We start from the raw sequence: 16240 nt of genomic DNA on the forward strand, positions 1-16240 counted from the left end.
TTTTTTGAACGTGTCGAAATATAAATGGAAAGAAAAGTACCTTCCCAGTGCGATGAAGCGACATACAGGTCCTGCTTGATAAAAAATTGTATTTGTCAAAAAGCGTTGATATATCATCTCTAGTGCGAAATAGGTGAGTGACAACATATTTCATACTTGCGATATAATGTATCTTGAAATAATGATCAATCCTATTTTAACTCATATTTGGGGTAAATGAATAGCATGCACTCTGAGTTGACATACTTTTTATGAAATTGACATGGCTATCAAAAATATGATTGAGATACTATTAGCATTCACATGTTAGTAACATTTGAAAGTTAACCATTACGACATTTTATGTATTGCATCCATTTTCATTTGCATGGGCTGACCAAACGAAGAGATGAAAGAGAAAAAAGCCAGGCTACTTACGTTTTGCAGAGTGACACAGATTGGTCGCCAGTGTTATTAAGATGTTCATGAATAACATGCAACTTGACCTGTGTGCTGTTGTTAGGATTTCTTTGGGGCATTTATTCCTGCCATGTACTGACAATTCGTGACAGAGTTGGAAGAACAAATCTAGGTGTCACTCTTTAAAGAATAACAATGTTTCCTGTATGATGTACATTAAACTTTGCCAAAATGGGTACATAAGTCCCCAAGATCATTGCAACTGAAACTGTATTTGCTGGAAACTGTTTGCATAAGTATTTATGATCGCATCCAAAACAGACCTCGACCCTGACCTCTAAATATTAGATATCGTGTCAATCCATCATGTATGTGATATTGGAAATGATATAAAAGGGCTTAGCTAAGATTTGTTTATTTGACTGGGGCCAAGTTTAGTTTTCAACCCCGACACTCTGAACCACAAAAGCAATGTCGCACAGATGCTGATGTCTTGAAGCACACACTTGTTCACCCTCAGTAACAAAAAGAACGGAGGATTGAGTTCAAACTTGACAATTATGATTAAGACATTTCCGGGATTCACACTTAGAGTACACACAAACAAAATCACCAAAAATGGTATCATTACGATACCCTAACCTCAGCATTGTGTATGGTTGCGTGAACATCAATGAAAGCGTTGCATCATCTGTACTTTGAATGAATTAGCCGTTTGATGATGGCCAGCCTTTGTTGAAGTCATTCAGTCTTCTTTGAATCTCATCCCAAAGGTGTTCTATTGGACTTAAATCCTAACTGAGTGTAGACTATTGTAGTGTTTGGCTGCCATGTTGTCATAGGAAGTCAAATGTTGCTGTGGCGGTGTGGGCACGAGCGTTGTCTTGCTGGAAGAAGTGATCTCTGTAATGTCTAAAATGGGGTACAACATGGAGTTATGTGACATGGTCAATATAGAGAGCAGCTGTCATTTCCTCATCCTGGACCAAGACTGTGGAACACCACGGTGTCAACCAACTGGTTCAGGCCGATTGCGCCGCACACCATGACCATGAATAGACCATGAATCTCTTTCAACAATACACTCATTGGAAAACAGTTGACATGCCTCCACCATAACCTCAGTCTTCTATCAACGGTTCCAAAACAATATCGGCTTTCGTGAGATAAAAGCACAGTTCTCCATTGGGGATAACGCCCATTTCGATGCTGAGTTGCCCACTGAAGTCGGTTTGGGCGGTGATGAGCAGTGAGGACAGGACTACGATATGGTCTGTGACAGCAGTGGTTTGTTCGAGTGAAGGTCGACGCACTGTCTCGACACTTGCGAGTCCCAGTGATCTGGCGTATTGTTTCCGTCGTTCTGGGAAAGCGATCTTGCTATTGGACAATCTGCCGGTCTTGACGTTGTGATGTTACTGAAGGTCGCTCACTGCGTGGACGGTCTTTGATGCTGTTGCCGACCTCATGACACACGGTAGTCGGTAGATTGTCCTAGCATGAACATTGAAATGATTGACAGTTTTACCAAGTTGCAATCGTCCGAAGACTTCGTTTCGAATGAAACCTGTGGTAATCTCATCTCTTCAACTAATCTCAAACTATAAACCTTCATGAGAAGCCACAGTGCTCTAACGAATAAACATCGTCATCTGGATGGTCCCTGTTAAACAATCAGTCAATGTGTACAATAACTGGGCTAATTAATCAGGCAATGTACACAATCTCTGAAAATTTAGGCATTGTACACAATGACTGAGCTCGTTAGGCAATGTACACATTGACTGATTAATTCAATCATTGTACACATTGCCTGATTGTAGATATTGACTGTAACATATACAAATATCATCCAGAAATGTTTATGATTATAATAAACATGCTGAATTAACTGACCAATATATGAAAACACACACACACACCCCACACACACACAAACACACACACACCCCACACACACACACACCCCACACACACACACACACACACACACACACACACACACACACACACACACACACACACACACACACACACACACACACACACACACACACACACACACACACACACACACACACACACACACACACACACACACACACACACCGGCTGAAAACAATGAATTTGGTACTTTACATTCCTAAACTGAATACACAAAAATACATGGTATAATCAGTATGTTAATACATTGGCATACATATATGGGATGAACGTTTTAGACAAATGAACATTCCAATATTTGTGAATTGTTGAATTAAGGGTGAGTTTTACCTATGGCCTGAAGCCAGCGTCAGAGTACACATTTGCTGTACATTGATTATTTTGGGCATAATAACCCCGGTGTCCTTAGAATACATCTGATGCAAATCACATCAGCAGTTATTCAGTCAGATATTAGTTAACCCGTTTGGTTAAATGCTGTTACGGACTTTTTGCTTTACTGTATTAAGCTTTACATCAGTGGATGCATGCGTAATTTAACTCACCATCAATGATTTTGCGTATGAATTTTGAGTACACTGTAATTTGCTCAGTGCTTGTTGATCAGTTCACCATTGTGATTGTACTTCTAAAAATCCAAATTTTATGGAGTGTATCTAGAAATTGTATCTTTATATAGATATTGGGTAGTATGTTACACCTAAACATATTTGGACTAAAGCATTAATTACTCATGGTGCACACAGTAAAAAGAATGTTATAGCATTGTACAGATGTCAAAAGAAAGTTGAAAATTATCCATGTCAAGATTAATTATGACATTTAATGCTGTGATTCTTCCTTTAGTGTGTAAGTGTGCAGAAGTACAGGGGACCTCATACTGAACTACACTGGCATATGTCCAATCCGGCAAGTTGTCAGCTCTGACAGAAAGTCAGTCCCGTCCATGGCTACTACTTTTATCACCAGCTCTACAATCCGGCTCATTGTTTAAACAGGATTGTTTCTTCAGTCCCAGTGAGTGCCGGTTTAGACAGCTTCAACCGAATTTAAGATGTACAGCAAGAATTTGTAAACGGTTTCTTAATACTGCAAACAATGCTATGGTTTGGGGAGAATGTGGCAGAACCCCTCTATAAATAGTGCACACCGCAAGGGCTATACAGTATTGGTGCATCCGACTGTATTTGGATGAATGCAAACTGTCTCTCCAGTGGCTTTGGAAGATACACAACTGCCCCATACACTGTATGACTGTAAATATTATATATTAAGGGGAAGGTCGCTTGTAGAATATGAGTTTCATATGCATGAATTGCTTTCATCTGACCATTACTCAGCCACAAGAAGTTTGCATGTATCTCAAACAATTATATGTACAGTCCCAATTATATGTACAGTGTTTTATCGGATCAATGCTTATAGAATGTTGATCTATGGACTACTTCTTCAATGGGCATTCTAGAAGTTGGTGAGTCAAAAATTCTTCTTTCTTTCTTTACTCATATGAATGTGATAGAGTAAACGAGTGGTACATAATTGGAAGAGGCCAGTAGGGAACTAAAACAAAGAACACTAGTGGTGAAGCCAATGACGAGTGGGATTAAGTAGTAACAACAGACACAGTGCTTAGATAGTCAGTGGTTTGATCAGTTCTTCATAGACCGATGGTATGTAGTATCCTTGGTCTCTATTCATCATAGGTTTGTGGCGGCGGATTTCGATGGCTTCCAACAGTTTCCTTTTTGTGAAGTCCTGGCTTTTGGCTGACAGGATTTGATTCGATGAATGGGGCGTTTTTGTTGATGGTGCATCATCTATGGACTGCCTGGTCCAGACTAGATTATTTACAGACAACCGCCATATAGCTGGAACAGAGTCCAGTGCATCTTTAAACAGCAAACCAGCCAACATCTTTTATCTGACAACTTTGATGCTGTATATAACTTGAGTCTATATTTATATTAAACAGAGAAGGGAATTTAATAGATTCCTTCCCTGACATGCGTGTGTCATGTAATCCAAAATTGTCTGAATTAAACTGTCTGTTTATTGTGATTTTAACAGCTAGAGGTTTTAAAACTGAACGTACTCCATTCCCCACCTCTCTCCAATCATAGATATAGCTACCGTGTTATACAGCTGACTGTTTCTTACTAAACATGTCTTTAACAAACATGATCCCCATCCCTGAGTGATGTGTATCAGTGTGTTTTAAACAAGGCTCACTTTCCTTAATCAATGGGCTCCTACAAAGCAAGGTAAAAGTTAAGACCACACACAATTATGAATACTTCATGATGGGCCCATGTTTTTATCATACACAAACCTGTAGCTATATATGAGTTGGGGAATGGGGTATATTCCCTGCTACATATGATGTTCGAATGTGTAATCAGCTTCCTCGTAGCATCATCCAGATGTTTCCATACCATCACTATTGTTAAACCTTTTAAGGTCAATGGCCATTGCATCACCCTGAACAGCCCAATGTTATACTGAAATGATATATAACAAATGAATGCACACAATAAATAAGCCATATTCTTCTACCATTGTTACACATTTGAAACATATACATTGTTATAAAAACATTGTTGAATGAATCATTTATGCGTTTCAAAAGTGTTAGCTCCAATTATTATTATTAACTATATAATGTGGTAAAAACCATTTCCTAGTTCCTATTACTGGGCGTTCAGTTCCCATCTCACTTAAAAGGAGAAAATGGGGAACAATCAACGAATTACACGTCATCAAATTTGGGCAAATGAAGATGCTAACTATATTCGATCAGTGTGGTCGTTCAGATCTATGTTTTATGTCTACGATCTCGAGGTAATAGCGAGCTGACACAAAATATCAAAGCACATGTCGGTGATGAAAATAGGGTGTGTGACATTGTTTACATATCGCCCGTGTAACGATGAATTTCGTGTTTCGAAACTGGTTAAATAGCGTTTTCCAACACTGAAAGCAACGATGGCCTTTGCTCTGGTGACGTAGACTTTGCCATAGTATCGATGAAAATGCAATGAAAAACTTCTATGGTAAATGTATTTGCCAATGGTAAGTGTATGGCACGTCCCTCTGCAGTGAAGGCCGCCATTCGGCAGTGGTTGCCCGGGCCAGTGTCTGCGCTGGGTTAACGCATGGGTAACAGAACCAGGCTGGCTATTCTCGAAACGTTCGTAGCCCTACGAACTTCTTAAGTCCAATCTTAACACATTGGCTACGATCAAAGTTAAGAATTCTTAGGGCTACGAACGTTTCGAGAATAAAAGCCCAGGAAATCAGACTGGGGACAGAAGTCGGTATTCGCTTGCCTCGTAATAACAAGAGTGGAGTGAGTGAGTGAGTGAGTGAGTTTGGTTTTACGCCGCTTTTAGCATTATTCCAGCGATATCACGGCGGGGGACACAAGAAAATGGGCCTCACACATTGTACCCATGTGGGGAATCGAACCCGGGTCTTCGGCTACCCCACCGCCCCAACAAGAGTGGATCATGGAACAGATGGAACAAACGAAAAACTGTCACATAAAACATGTTTGTTTCAGACATTCAGAGGTAGATCAAAGGAAAACAAGAGAACATGACCAACTAGTGGTAATACTGTAAACGCACGTTTGATAAATGCTATCGAGCACATGGATGAAGTTTGTTACATCGAACATGTTGTCATTACTTTAAATGTTTACTGCTTTGTCCAGTCTACTATAACGTTTGTATCAGAGTTAAATTACATAGGAATCTGACGCTGTATACTATGTCGTTAGTACAGTATACCGATAAAAAAACCAATCTATTCCATTCCCTTAGAAATGTTTCATCTGTATCTACATAGATATATATTACTTTTTCTCTCTACATTGGCACTGGCTAGTGGTATGCCCGCAAAATGGAATATCCCCTACTTTTTGTAATGGTATATATAAAACCGACGATTGTCTTTTGAAAGGATTATGTTAATACGCTTCTCTGTCAAAGCTCATCGTATGCAGCTGTGTACTTAATTACATATGAATGTATGATATTTTCATGATAAGGCTGCGTTTTATGAATATTTTATCTTCGTCATTATTCTATAGCCATCAACACGAACAGGCGATTGTCACATATTGACTGACAACGTCTTGTGAAGGTAAGGTTCACTGTGCGCAGCACTCAGTACATGGCGTCTGGATCACACAATCCAATGTAAGACCTCCATGACAACAGTCGACGCGAAATGATGACATGCATGAGCCTGCATGCCTGGCCACTCGATCCCGGACAATACAGGACAGGATCGTTTACTTGGTATATGCATGTCATTGTTTCCCAAATGTGTAGCCTGATGTTCATGACGCCAGTCACTTGCCCGGGGATATTCAAGGTTCGAACACGTCCTCCACGTCTGTGTTAGTCATGTGGGGTGGCTCAGTAGATCGGGCGGTCATGTCTGGGTGCTGTTGTTCAAAACGACCTTAGCGCCCAGAGTACCTTAAGTCTGTGTGAAGGTATTGGAGTTATGGTCATCTTAGTGCTAAGATCGCTTAGTACAACGACACCCTGGTTAATAAGTCGTATCCCGAGGATTTCATATGTTGCTTACCAATCACTGGATTGTCTGGTCCAGAATAGAAAATCCGATGGGTGACAGTAACCTTTTATCAGTATATGTTAGTTTGTGCCATAAGGATAACATACGTCGGTAATTTTTCATATATACAGGAGGTCTGCCTAGCTCGCCGTAAACTATGAAATGTGGCGTAGATTTTCTTAGCCCGCATGCAAGTTTCAGAAAGTTTAGATGGATATTCTCTATTCGGTCGAGTTTTTCAGTTCCTCACACGTCTGATCCATAGGTTAAACAGGTGTTATCATCACATCAAATGTCGATAGTAAACAATCTAAGGGTAAGTTAATATTTCTTGCTTTTTTCAGCAAGCTATACATAGCCTTTGTGGCGTTTTCGGGTATAGGTTTTACGTATAGGTTTTACGTATTACGTATAGGTTTTACGTTTTCTTTTGTTTCTGTGTAGTTTTATACCAAGATAGACGTCACTGTCGACCAAACTAAGTTTTTCCTCTCCAAATTTGAATATCATTGTCGATTTAGCAGCTGGGCCTGAACCAAATACTATTTTTTTTATGTTTTTGATACATTTACATTTGAGTTGCCAAGGAGTGCAGTATTCGTAAACGGAATCAAGAGACTTTTGCAGGACTTTAGGACTTTTAGGAGTAAGACCAAATACGACAGTGTCACCAGCGTAGAGTATAAAAAAAGTTGTAACCAGATTTATATTTCATTTTCGTTGGATAATTCTGACTTAACTCAATCACAGTCATTTTCAAATAGACTATCCTCTAGATCGTTAAGAAAGATTGAAAATAAAAGTGGCGATAAGCTCTCTCCTTGCCGTACTCTTTTTTGACACGGGAAACAGTCGGATGTACTATTGTGTGCACATACTGTTGACTTAATGTTACGATACATAATTTTACGACCTCAAGAAATCTTTCATGTATACTGGACTTTTGCATCTTCGTCCATAATCCGATTCGCCAGACAGTATCCAAGTCTATGAAGGCACAGTAGAGCTTCTGCCTGTGTAATGTCATTATACTTTTATTTGTCCGCAAAAGGAATGTGTTATCGGATGTTGTGAAATGTTTTCTCAAATCTTCTTGAGCGGGAGTAAGGATATTGTATTGATCAAGGAAAGGTGTTAAGGGCGAGTTTAGAATAGAGGTAAAGAATTTTCCAACACAGCATATTACAGGTATAGGTCTGTATGAACTTGAGTTAAGCTGGTCACCCTTGTTTTTATATATCGGTTTTATAACCCCAACAAGCAAGAATCGGGTATTGTACCTGTTGAAAAAGCAAGATTGAAAAATGGAACCAAGAAGGGGCCAAAGGTGCCAATAGTGTCAATCATGTAATCATTTGTTCTCCAAACCCGCTGCCTTATTTCGTTTGAGTTTTGGTTGAAATAATTTCTTCAATGCCTCTTTATTAAGAATACTACAGTCATATTACAAACAGGAATGGGTATTTTCTTTGAAATTCAATTCAAGTTTGCACTAGTTTATTTTTTATTTATATCCTTATAGTATTCAAAAAAGGTTTTGATATCAGACATCGCAATGTTGCCTTTCGGATTTCTATCTATGAGAGAATCCCAGTATTCTTTCGGTGACTTTTTCATTTTTGTCGCTGGACATATTTTCAGAGAAACCCTATGTTTTCTAATATGTTCATCTAGGCATACCTCATAAGCTCTCGAGTCATTGTGTAAGTTTAGAACATTAAACTGTGATCAGCTGTGTCCATATGGGTGTCTACAGCATTTGTAGAAACAACATTATTTACCCTTCGGTTGATATGTTTCATGTTGTCTTCAAGTTCAGGAACAATTACAGTTCCTGTGATTAGTTTCATTTTGTCATCAAGTTCAGAAACATCCTTGTTTATATTTCTATTGATGTGTTTCATTTTGTCATCATCATAAGTGTCAACAGTATCAATATTTATATTTTTATCAACATCACCAATTTTATCATCAGTAATGTCCATAGCATTAGGACCAACCATATTATTTTGGTCTGCAATATTGACATCACTGTGGCATGGGAGCCGTTGCATATGAGAGTCGTTGATGTATTGTCTTTTTCAGATGTGTGACAAAACTGACTAGGTATTGATTATATGACGTGTTGATACCTTGTAAGACTGTCTTTAATGAAAACTGTGGTATTTGTAAATCACTGTTGGAGGTTTGGGGTTCACATGAGTGAGTGACGTGTTGCTGTGGTAGGGAACATACAGAGGAGGCTGATGCTAAGTCACGGATTGACGTACGTCTTTAAGCGCCGGGGCTGTCGAAGCATCGTGATGGGCTTATTGTGGTGTGACAAGTGAAACAGCGCCACGCGAGCGTCCTCGTGCATTAACTATAATAGTTCAGGGCGAAAGTGTGCTTTATTACACAATACATGGTGGTAGAACGAACTGTATTTCTTAATTGTAGTTATCATTAAAACTCCCGCACGTTATCAGAAATGTGCGGGCCACTCTAACTTGATAATGAGCGCAAAATGCTTGACGGATGGTACTATGGACAAAGGTCAAGGTCGAATGTCATCATTCTCACCTGTGATGTTCTATGACACGTCCACATTTGCAAAAATTGTCTCAGTGACCTCCGTCGTTTGTTGTGACAGTAAATGTTTCAAATCCGATGACGTTGTTCTTATTCTAATTTCACTAAAAATTCTATCTATTTTGGACACAAAAACGGTAACGCTATTTTTCAGGGCATTATCTTTTTCAGAAAAGAAAGCTTCGAAAATTTAGGCCCCGAAAATAGCGCTACCTTTATATCATAGAGCTGCGATACACGTGACTTTCCTGTACATAAGGTGGTGAAAACACCAGTGTGAGGCATGAATACTCGATTTATGTTGGGACAGTGACCTCTGAACACCTGACTCCTCTGCAATACAGGAACAGTAACTTGAATCGCTGTATATTCATCTGTAAGCTGCGGTCAGTGCTTCGTCAAAGCTGGTGAGTGAACTAAACCGTGTCATGTATTTGAGTAAACTTTAAGTCCACCAGTCGGACGAGGGACCGGGTTAACAACACGCATTAGCGGTTATACAGACTTACGCCCGGTCCCTGAAAATGCGTAGTTTGAGAGAAACAATTTTTGTAAAATGGAAAGGAGCTCCAAGAGATGAGGAAGGCGTAGATTTTTCTTTCAGCTTTTTAATAGACAGGGATGGGCAGAAGGGAAATCTCATCGTTTGGTGGTCTTGAAACGACTAGACTGTAGTTTCTCTCAGGCTTTGCACAGACAGAAGACATTTTGCTCGATTGCACCTGCCTGACTGGCAACAAACAGAGCGCAAGATAACGGGGGCTGCGGGGTAGTCTGGACCAAACATCCAGTGATACGATGACACATTTCAGCTGAGTCAGCGAACTCTTGCGACAAGCACGCGTTGCTGAAGGCCACTTGTAGCCCGGATGTTCATAGGTTTAGGTCGTTTTAGTCATTATGAAAATGTGTTATTATCGCAAGACACTACGCCAAGTACACATTAGCCCTTGTTATTCCCCCTGGGTTATCCGCATAGTTAAAGGTCACATGCAACCAAAAAATCAAACATAATTAAAACACATTTATCACATATTCATGACATATAATATACACTGCTGCTTTTTAAAAAACAAATAAACACAATTATAAGCGTACAATCGCGATTCAAAAGTGCAATATTGTGTACTTGGGCTTACTTCCCCCGAAACGAAGCCCTCGGGAGACCGAACCAAGTCATAGCGGGTGGATATGCACTCAAGTGAAACGACGGCTTCCGATTGGCTGTTTCATTTGCTGATATGCTAGGTTTCATTGTGTGTACAGAAAGATGATCTGTGTGATGGGCATTTTAGAAGTATAGCCAGTCACCAGAAAGTAAAATTCTTTATGGATAACAACTTCTTTTAGTGTACTTGATCCGTCGTTTCAGTATGGATTCATATACTGTTGTCAAACAAAATCGTATACACTAAAAGAAGTTGTTATCCATGAAGAATGTATATAGAGATGTTGGGTTTGGAAAATACATATTCTCTGAATTTGCGCTTGATCCAATAAAAAAAATCATGTCAGTAGAGATAGTAAACTACTGCGCGGCTGGAATCTGTCATTCGTCCAAGTACAAAGCAGGACTTGAAACTGACAAGAGTTTGCACCAGTTTCCGTCAGATCCAGTCATCCGAAAAAAATGGATGTAGTTTGTTTGCAACCCACAGACATAAAAAACATGTCATGTGTATCACACGTGCCTAATTACATAATGTGGCAGACACGGGACTCGGGTGCACGAGTCATAAATCAGCTTATTTTCTTTATGTCGTATAGTCTGATAGGTGTTAAGTTCAAATCGCACGTTGTCAATGATTGAAGCTGTGTATTGCATGTTGTCTTTAGCAGACAGTCAGGCAGACATATAGGTGTGAATAAACCAGACACTGAGCTTTCTCTGTGACAGAGACTGCTCACCACAATCAACATGTTTTTTTTTACGTAACGAGTAGATTATTTACTTGTTTGTGTACACAACCAAGATTAGACTACTGCTCACGACCTCAGTATGCATACTGTTTCAAGCTCCGCGAATCTATTCACTGCGCATGCTTTATGGACGCAGCGCAGCACAGCTGTTGAAACCAGTTTCCCCCCCAGCGCTGGGGGGAATTTAGTGAAACGTTTGAACTCCGATTTCGCGGGCTTTTTTTTCATCGCGTTTTTCTCCAACTTTATAGATTGAATTGGCATATTTTATGATTTGTTTCGGTAATTGCATACCAAAAGGTACCAGAATCTGCAAAGTTGTGTTTTACGTTGCATGTGACCTTTAACGTCTTTTATATCAGTGTATAGTTTGAAACAGGCAAGGCTATAAAGGTTTTATTCCACTTTTGAAAACCACACACTCTAGGCTGATTCAAGGAGAATGACGCGAATAAGCAACGCAGCCGTTAGCTTTTCACAATATCACGAGGGGAGACAATTGAAATGTGCTTCACACATACGGGGAATCGAACCGGAGTCATCGACGTGACGAGCAAAATCTTCAAGCACTTGGTACAAACGGATTGTGGGATAATTCAGATCTTTTATATAATCTATTATTATTAAGGAGACGGGTATTTGACTTCCATGTAAACTTCGCTTTTTCGTGAGTACAGGATGGATATAACAATTGACTTATTTTTGTCTTCCCCAGAAACCAGAAGATGTTCCCTGAGCTGTCATCAAACTTCGTTTCCAGCATATTCCTGATTTTGACACCTATATACAAAGTTCTTCAGGGCTTTATTTGGAGAATTACTGGGGTACAGTCTGAACGTGAAGCTACCAGCACGTGCTATGAACGTGCCGTCCACGTGCAACATGTGCTTTGGAAAAGGAAAGTGTCTCACATGACGCCTTCAAATACAAATGAATTCTGGACTACACACGAAAGGTTTGACCATCCTCGAATCCTCTTGGATCCATCAGTATCTCTGTATAACATCACTTTAACAGAGGCTATATTTTTAAAGACGGACAAAGATGTTGATATCTACAGCTCCGACACACATCCTTTCATGAAGTGGGCCCAGGCTCTCAATGCTGAGAAGCTATACATCATTCCTATGGAAGCCTTCCACCGTCTGGCGGACGAGACGGGCGACCCTCACGTACCTGTCATATGGCTGTCAAGCATTGGACGCTGTGGCTCTACTCTTCTGAGCCAGGTGTTTGAGAAAGTCCCCGGAACAATAACCCTCGGAGAACCAGAGGCCTTAATATCTGTCACAATGTTAAGTAAACTTGAAACCACACCGGAAGAGGAAGTTGTAAAGCTGCTGCGGAGTGCGATAAGGCTGCAGTGTAAGAAGCTGCCAGGAGCTCAAAGAATTATTATGAAGGTCGCTTCATTCACATTCGCAGAGGTCAAGGTCATATATGAGATGTTTCCTGAAATCAAGCACCTGTTTCTGTACAGAGACAGTTTGCCATACGCCGTCTCTGGCAAGGGGTTTGCACAGTCGGAATTCCTCGCAAAGTTAACAAAAGTTATGATGGATTCTGATTTACTCGCGAGATTCTTTCCAGGACTTCGAAGGAATCTGTACAAGATGTATGCACGGGTGGATCGCTACGACCACGATCTTGAGGATATAGCAGTTAATTTGTGCATGGTAGGTCACGCGATGATAATGTCGTCAGCTCTCATGACGCGATACAAGGAGTTTAGAGATAGTGGGATCCCGATATTTGCCGTCCAGTACGAAGAGCTTGTAAAGGAGAAGGAAGGAATGGTTATAGCCTTGTTCCAGAAATTAGACATACCTGAAAAACATGTCACTAAAGCCCTGGTTGCATTTGAAGTAGACTCACAACGAGGCTCGTCGATCAGCCGGAAGTCAACAGGACCACGTTTCCCCCTGACCCCGCGAGACTTGGCCGACGGTGATATTGTTCTAGAACGCTATGGCTTCCCGAGATTTGGCGAGAAGATAGACCTGCCTGGGCGTCTACAACCTGCTGTCTATTAGACTTGGTACAAAACACATTTCACCAATAGCGCCCCTTTTACAGCTTTCCAAAACAGTCGCAAGATGATACTAGCGCTAGGTGGATCGAGTTTACCAGAGCATTCGAGGAAGCAAGTCGTGGTCGCGAACCAATCACACGGCCCAGAATGACCGACGATCATTATTTTGTTGAGCCACAATCACAGGGTTCCCCCTAGACACTTGTATTTGGGGGGTCGGCGTTTTAAATGAATTATTGTACTGTTACAAGCTGTTATATTAATATACTTTTCGTGCCAATGTTCCTCAGCAAACATTTTAATGTCGGCACTATATAGCTTATTTATTTATCACTGACACTTCATATTTTTGGCGTTGTTGTTGTTGCTAACTGTTTTTATTGATATTTGACACATGTATGGGCGTTTTGGTGGTTTTATGTGTGTGTATGCAGTGCATGTGTCTTAAATGCAAAGCAAAGCATAATAAAGCATTATCTAATCTTATCTCCAGATTGTTTTGCGGAGAGAGAAAATGCAAATTTGGGGGTCAAACAATTGACAAAGATAATAGATTTTCAACTGTTGATTTCTTTCTTTTTCAGCTATATGTCTCTAAGTCTGAATTCTTCATAATAATCGTGTGTAGTTTCTAATAAGTTTGAAATCAGAAATCAGTTTAGTTACATTAATGTTACCTATAGCATTGTATGTGGTTTTGATAGTGATTTATTGCATCAGAAGCTACGCAGTGTTTGTTTTTAAGCGTATTTTGACTTTACACTGAGTCATATACGCGTCAAGGGGAACCCTGAATCACCTGTGTTTTGAAATATCGCTCACTCGTAGTCAGGAAATATCGAATATTATACAGAAAGTTTCGATCGAGTGGGGACGAAAGACATTGACCATGTATAAGACAATATGTTATGGATGTCAACATGTTCTTTCTTTCTTTTTTACACAACGTGTCTCGGCTATTCCTTGCTGCTTCGTCAAGTGGACGCTAACTAATGATGATGACGTGATTTTTTTTCATTGAACATGGTCACCATCTTTGTTCGCTTAGCGAGGCAGCGGTCAGGTTCGCGGGCGAGCGCGGGAGCTCGTCCGGGCACATTTGTAAGTACACGTGTCATACTGGCAAGTCGGATGGCGTCTCGTACCCCATGTTTACGACTGGGCCCTGTCTAAGCGCAAACGAACATGGAAATGAAAATAAATAGTCTTTGTAGATATGTTTCAGTGTTGAAAGTTGTTGATCCTTTAGCTTAAGGCTTATGTTTAGCTTGAGCATAGTTCAGCAAAGTTTCAAAGTTCAACGGTTCCGCCATTTTCATGTTTCGAAATGCGTTTTTCCACGCGAAGTTTGATTGGTTTCCAACGATTCCTGGCAATGATGGCGTACGAGTCTTTTTGTAGGTCACATAAAGTGGCGTTCAGGATCGAAAGGTTGCGATTCTGAACATGCTCCCGGTAGGCAGGAAGGGCGACAGCGTTCATATAACGCACGGGCAGTATCAAACGTCAATATCACTGCTCGTCAAGGACTCTAGCGCAATTACAAAAGCTGGGTTCTCGCAAAAGAAGCAAAGCACAAGCTCTTAAGCGTGTAAAAGATTGAATGTTATATTATTGCTAGCAATAATTTGTTACGGTTACGCAGATTAGCTCGATGGGATTGAGTGTACGCCTTTTTAGCAGCTAGTTCGTCAGTGATGTACTAGATTGGCTTTTTGTGTTTGCGGAATTTTTCCATGAGCTGGGGCTTTGTTTCTGATTGCCTGTAAGGTACGTTACAGGAAGTGAGAAACACCTGCAACTGAGCCTTTGGATAGCTCATGGTGGGTGTGATGGTACCAGGGACACGCAGGTTATGGTAACAGGCATTATCCAAAATGATAACACTTGGTTCCTCCAGCTGATGTTAGAACCAATCCGAAAAATACCCGCCCATTCATTTCGCTACGGTAGTCACCAAAAGATTTCAAGGATTCAACAACAAAGGCAAAGCCCTTTTAACAACCCCTGGGCTGGCTATTGATAGAGATCATATAGGTCGATAATCGTTACTTAAATACCGATCGATTATCGATCGGCGAAGTATCTTTGTTGATGCATGGGTTACCAACAAAACGTCCTTAACATAATCGAGAAGTATATCAAGAACAAAAGCCTAACTTTGTGTATTGTGTGAGTAAATTAATTACGTTATCCTGTTACAAAAGTTTGTATTTGATGATGTCGATGACGCTATTTTCAGATGGGGAATACATAAAATTCTGATCGATCTTTTTAGTCAGTCCTATAGTGTCTGTTGACAACCTCACCAGCTGTTTTGACTTTCGTGATTCACATTTGATTGGAGATGGGCATCACTACTTCTATAAATGTAATTATTTGGCCGATATAGTAAAACACCTTATTTTCCCCGTCCGAGTTTGTCAACCCTGTTCAAATAATACATCTACCCTCAGAAACGTATTTAAATTCATTTAGATTCTTCTTTTGCTATACTCATGTACCACCGATGGTGGATTAGTATCGTCGCCAAGACATGGCAGTGAATGGTGATGTGACCTCTGGCAGTTTGTTAATGACTTTGACGCTGTGCTCACCAATATTCCAGATATCTGACAGCGGTTTTTGAATACTCAAATCTGGACAAGACACATCGAGAAACTGATATGTGCATGAGAGAACGATTTTCCCACAGTCTTCAGCAACAGTCCAGTAATATCACGGCGGGGAAAACGAGTAATGGGCTTTACACATTGTACCAATGTGAGAAATCGAACCCGTGTCTGGCGT

The 16240-nt window shown here is 40.3% G+C and overlaps 1 protein-coding gene across 2 annotated transcripts; it reads left to right on the top strand.

Annotated features, from left to right (window-relative positions):
* Window positions 1-11924: 11924 nt before the first annotated feature.
* On the top strand, window positions 11925-14667 carry LOC137294691 (uncharacterized). 2 transcript variants are annotated; one of them, XM_067825882.1, is made up of 2 exons: window positions 11925-11991; window positions 12134-14667. In XM_067825882.1, the coding sequence occupies exon 2, from the start codon at window positions 12144-12146 to the stop codon at window positions 13449-13451; it is 1308 nt and encodes a 435-aa protein (XP_067681983.1). In that variant the 5' UTR covers window positions 11925-11991; window positions 12134-12143; the 3' UTR covers window positions 13452-14667. The 2 variants fall into 2 exon arrangements, with proteins under 2 accessions (XP_067681983.1, XP_067681904.1); XM_067825803.1 differs by lacking the exon at window positions 11925-11991 and having other exon boundaries at window positions 12073-14667.
* Window positions 14668-16240: the final 1573 nt, after the last annotated feature.

This window comes from Haliotis asinina, chromosome 1, assembly GCF_037392515.1.
Source record: "Haliotis asinina isolate JCU_RB_2024 chromosome 1, JCU_Hal_asi_v2, whole genome shotgun sequence".
In the NCBI taxonomy this organism is placed as follows: Eukaryota; Metazoa; Mollusca; class Gastropoda; order Lepetellida; family Haliotidae; genus Haliotis; species Haliotis asinina.

Bases quoted from the DNA above. Each gene is read 5' to 3' on its own strand.
- LOC137294691 (XM_067825882.1), top strand. From the start codon at position 12,144: ATGTTCCCTGAGCTGTCATCAAACTTCGTTTCCAGCATATTCCTGATT.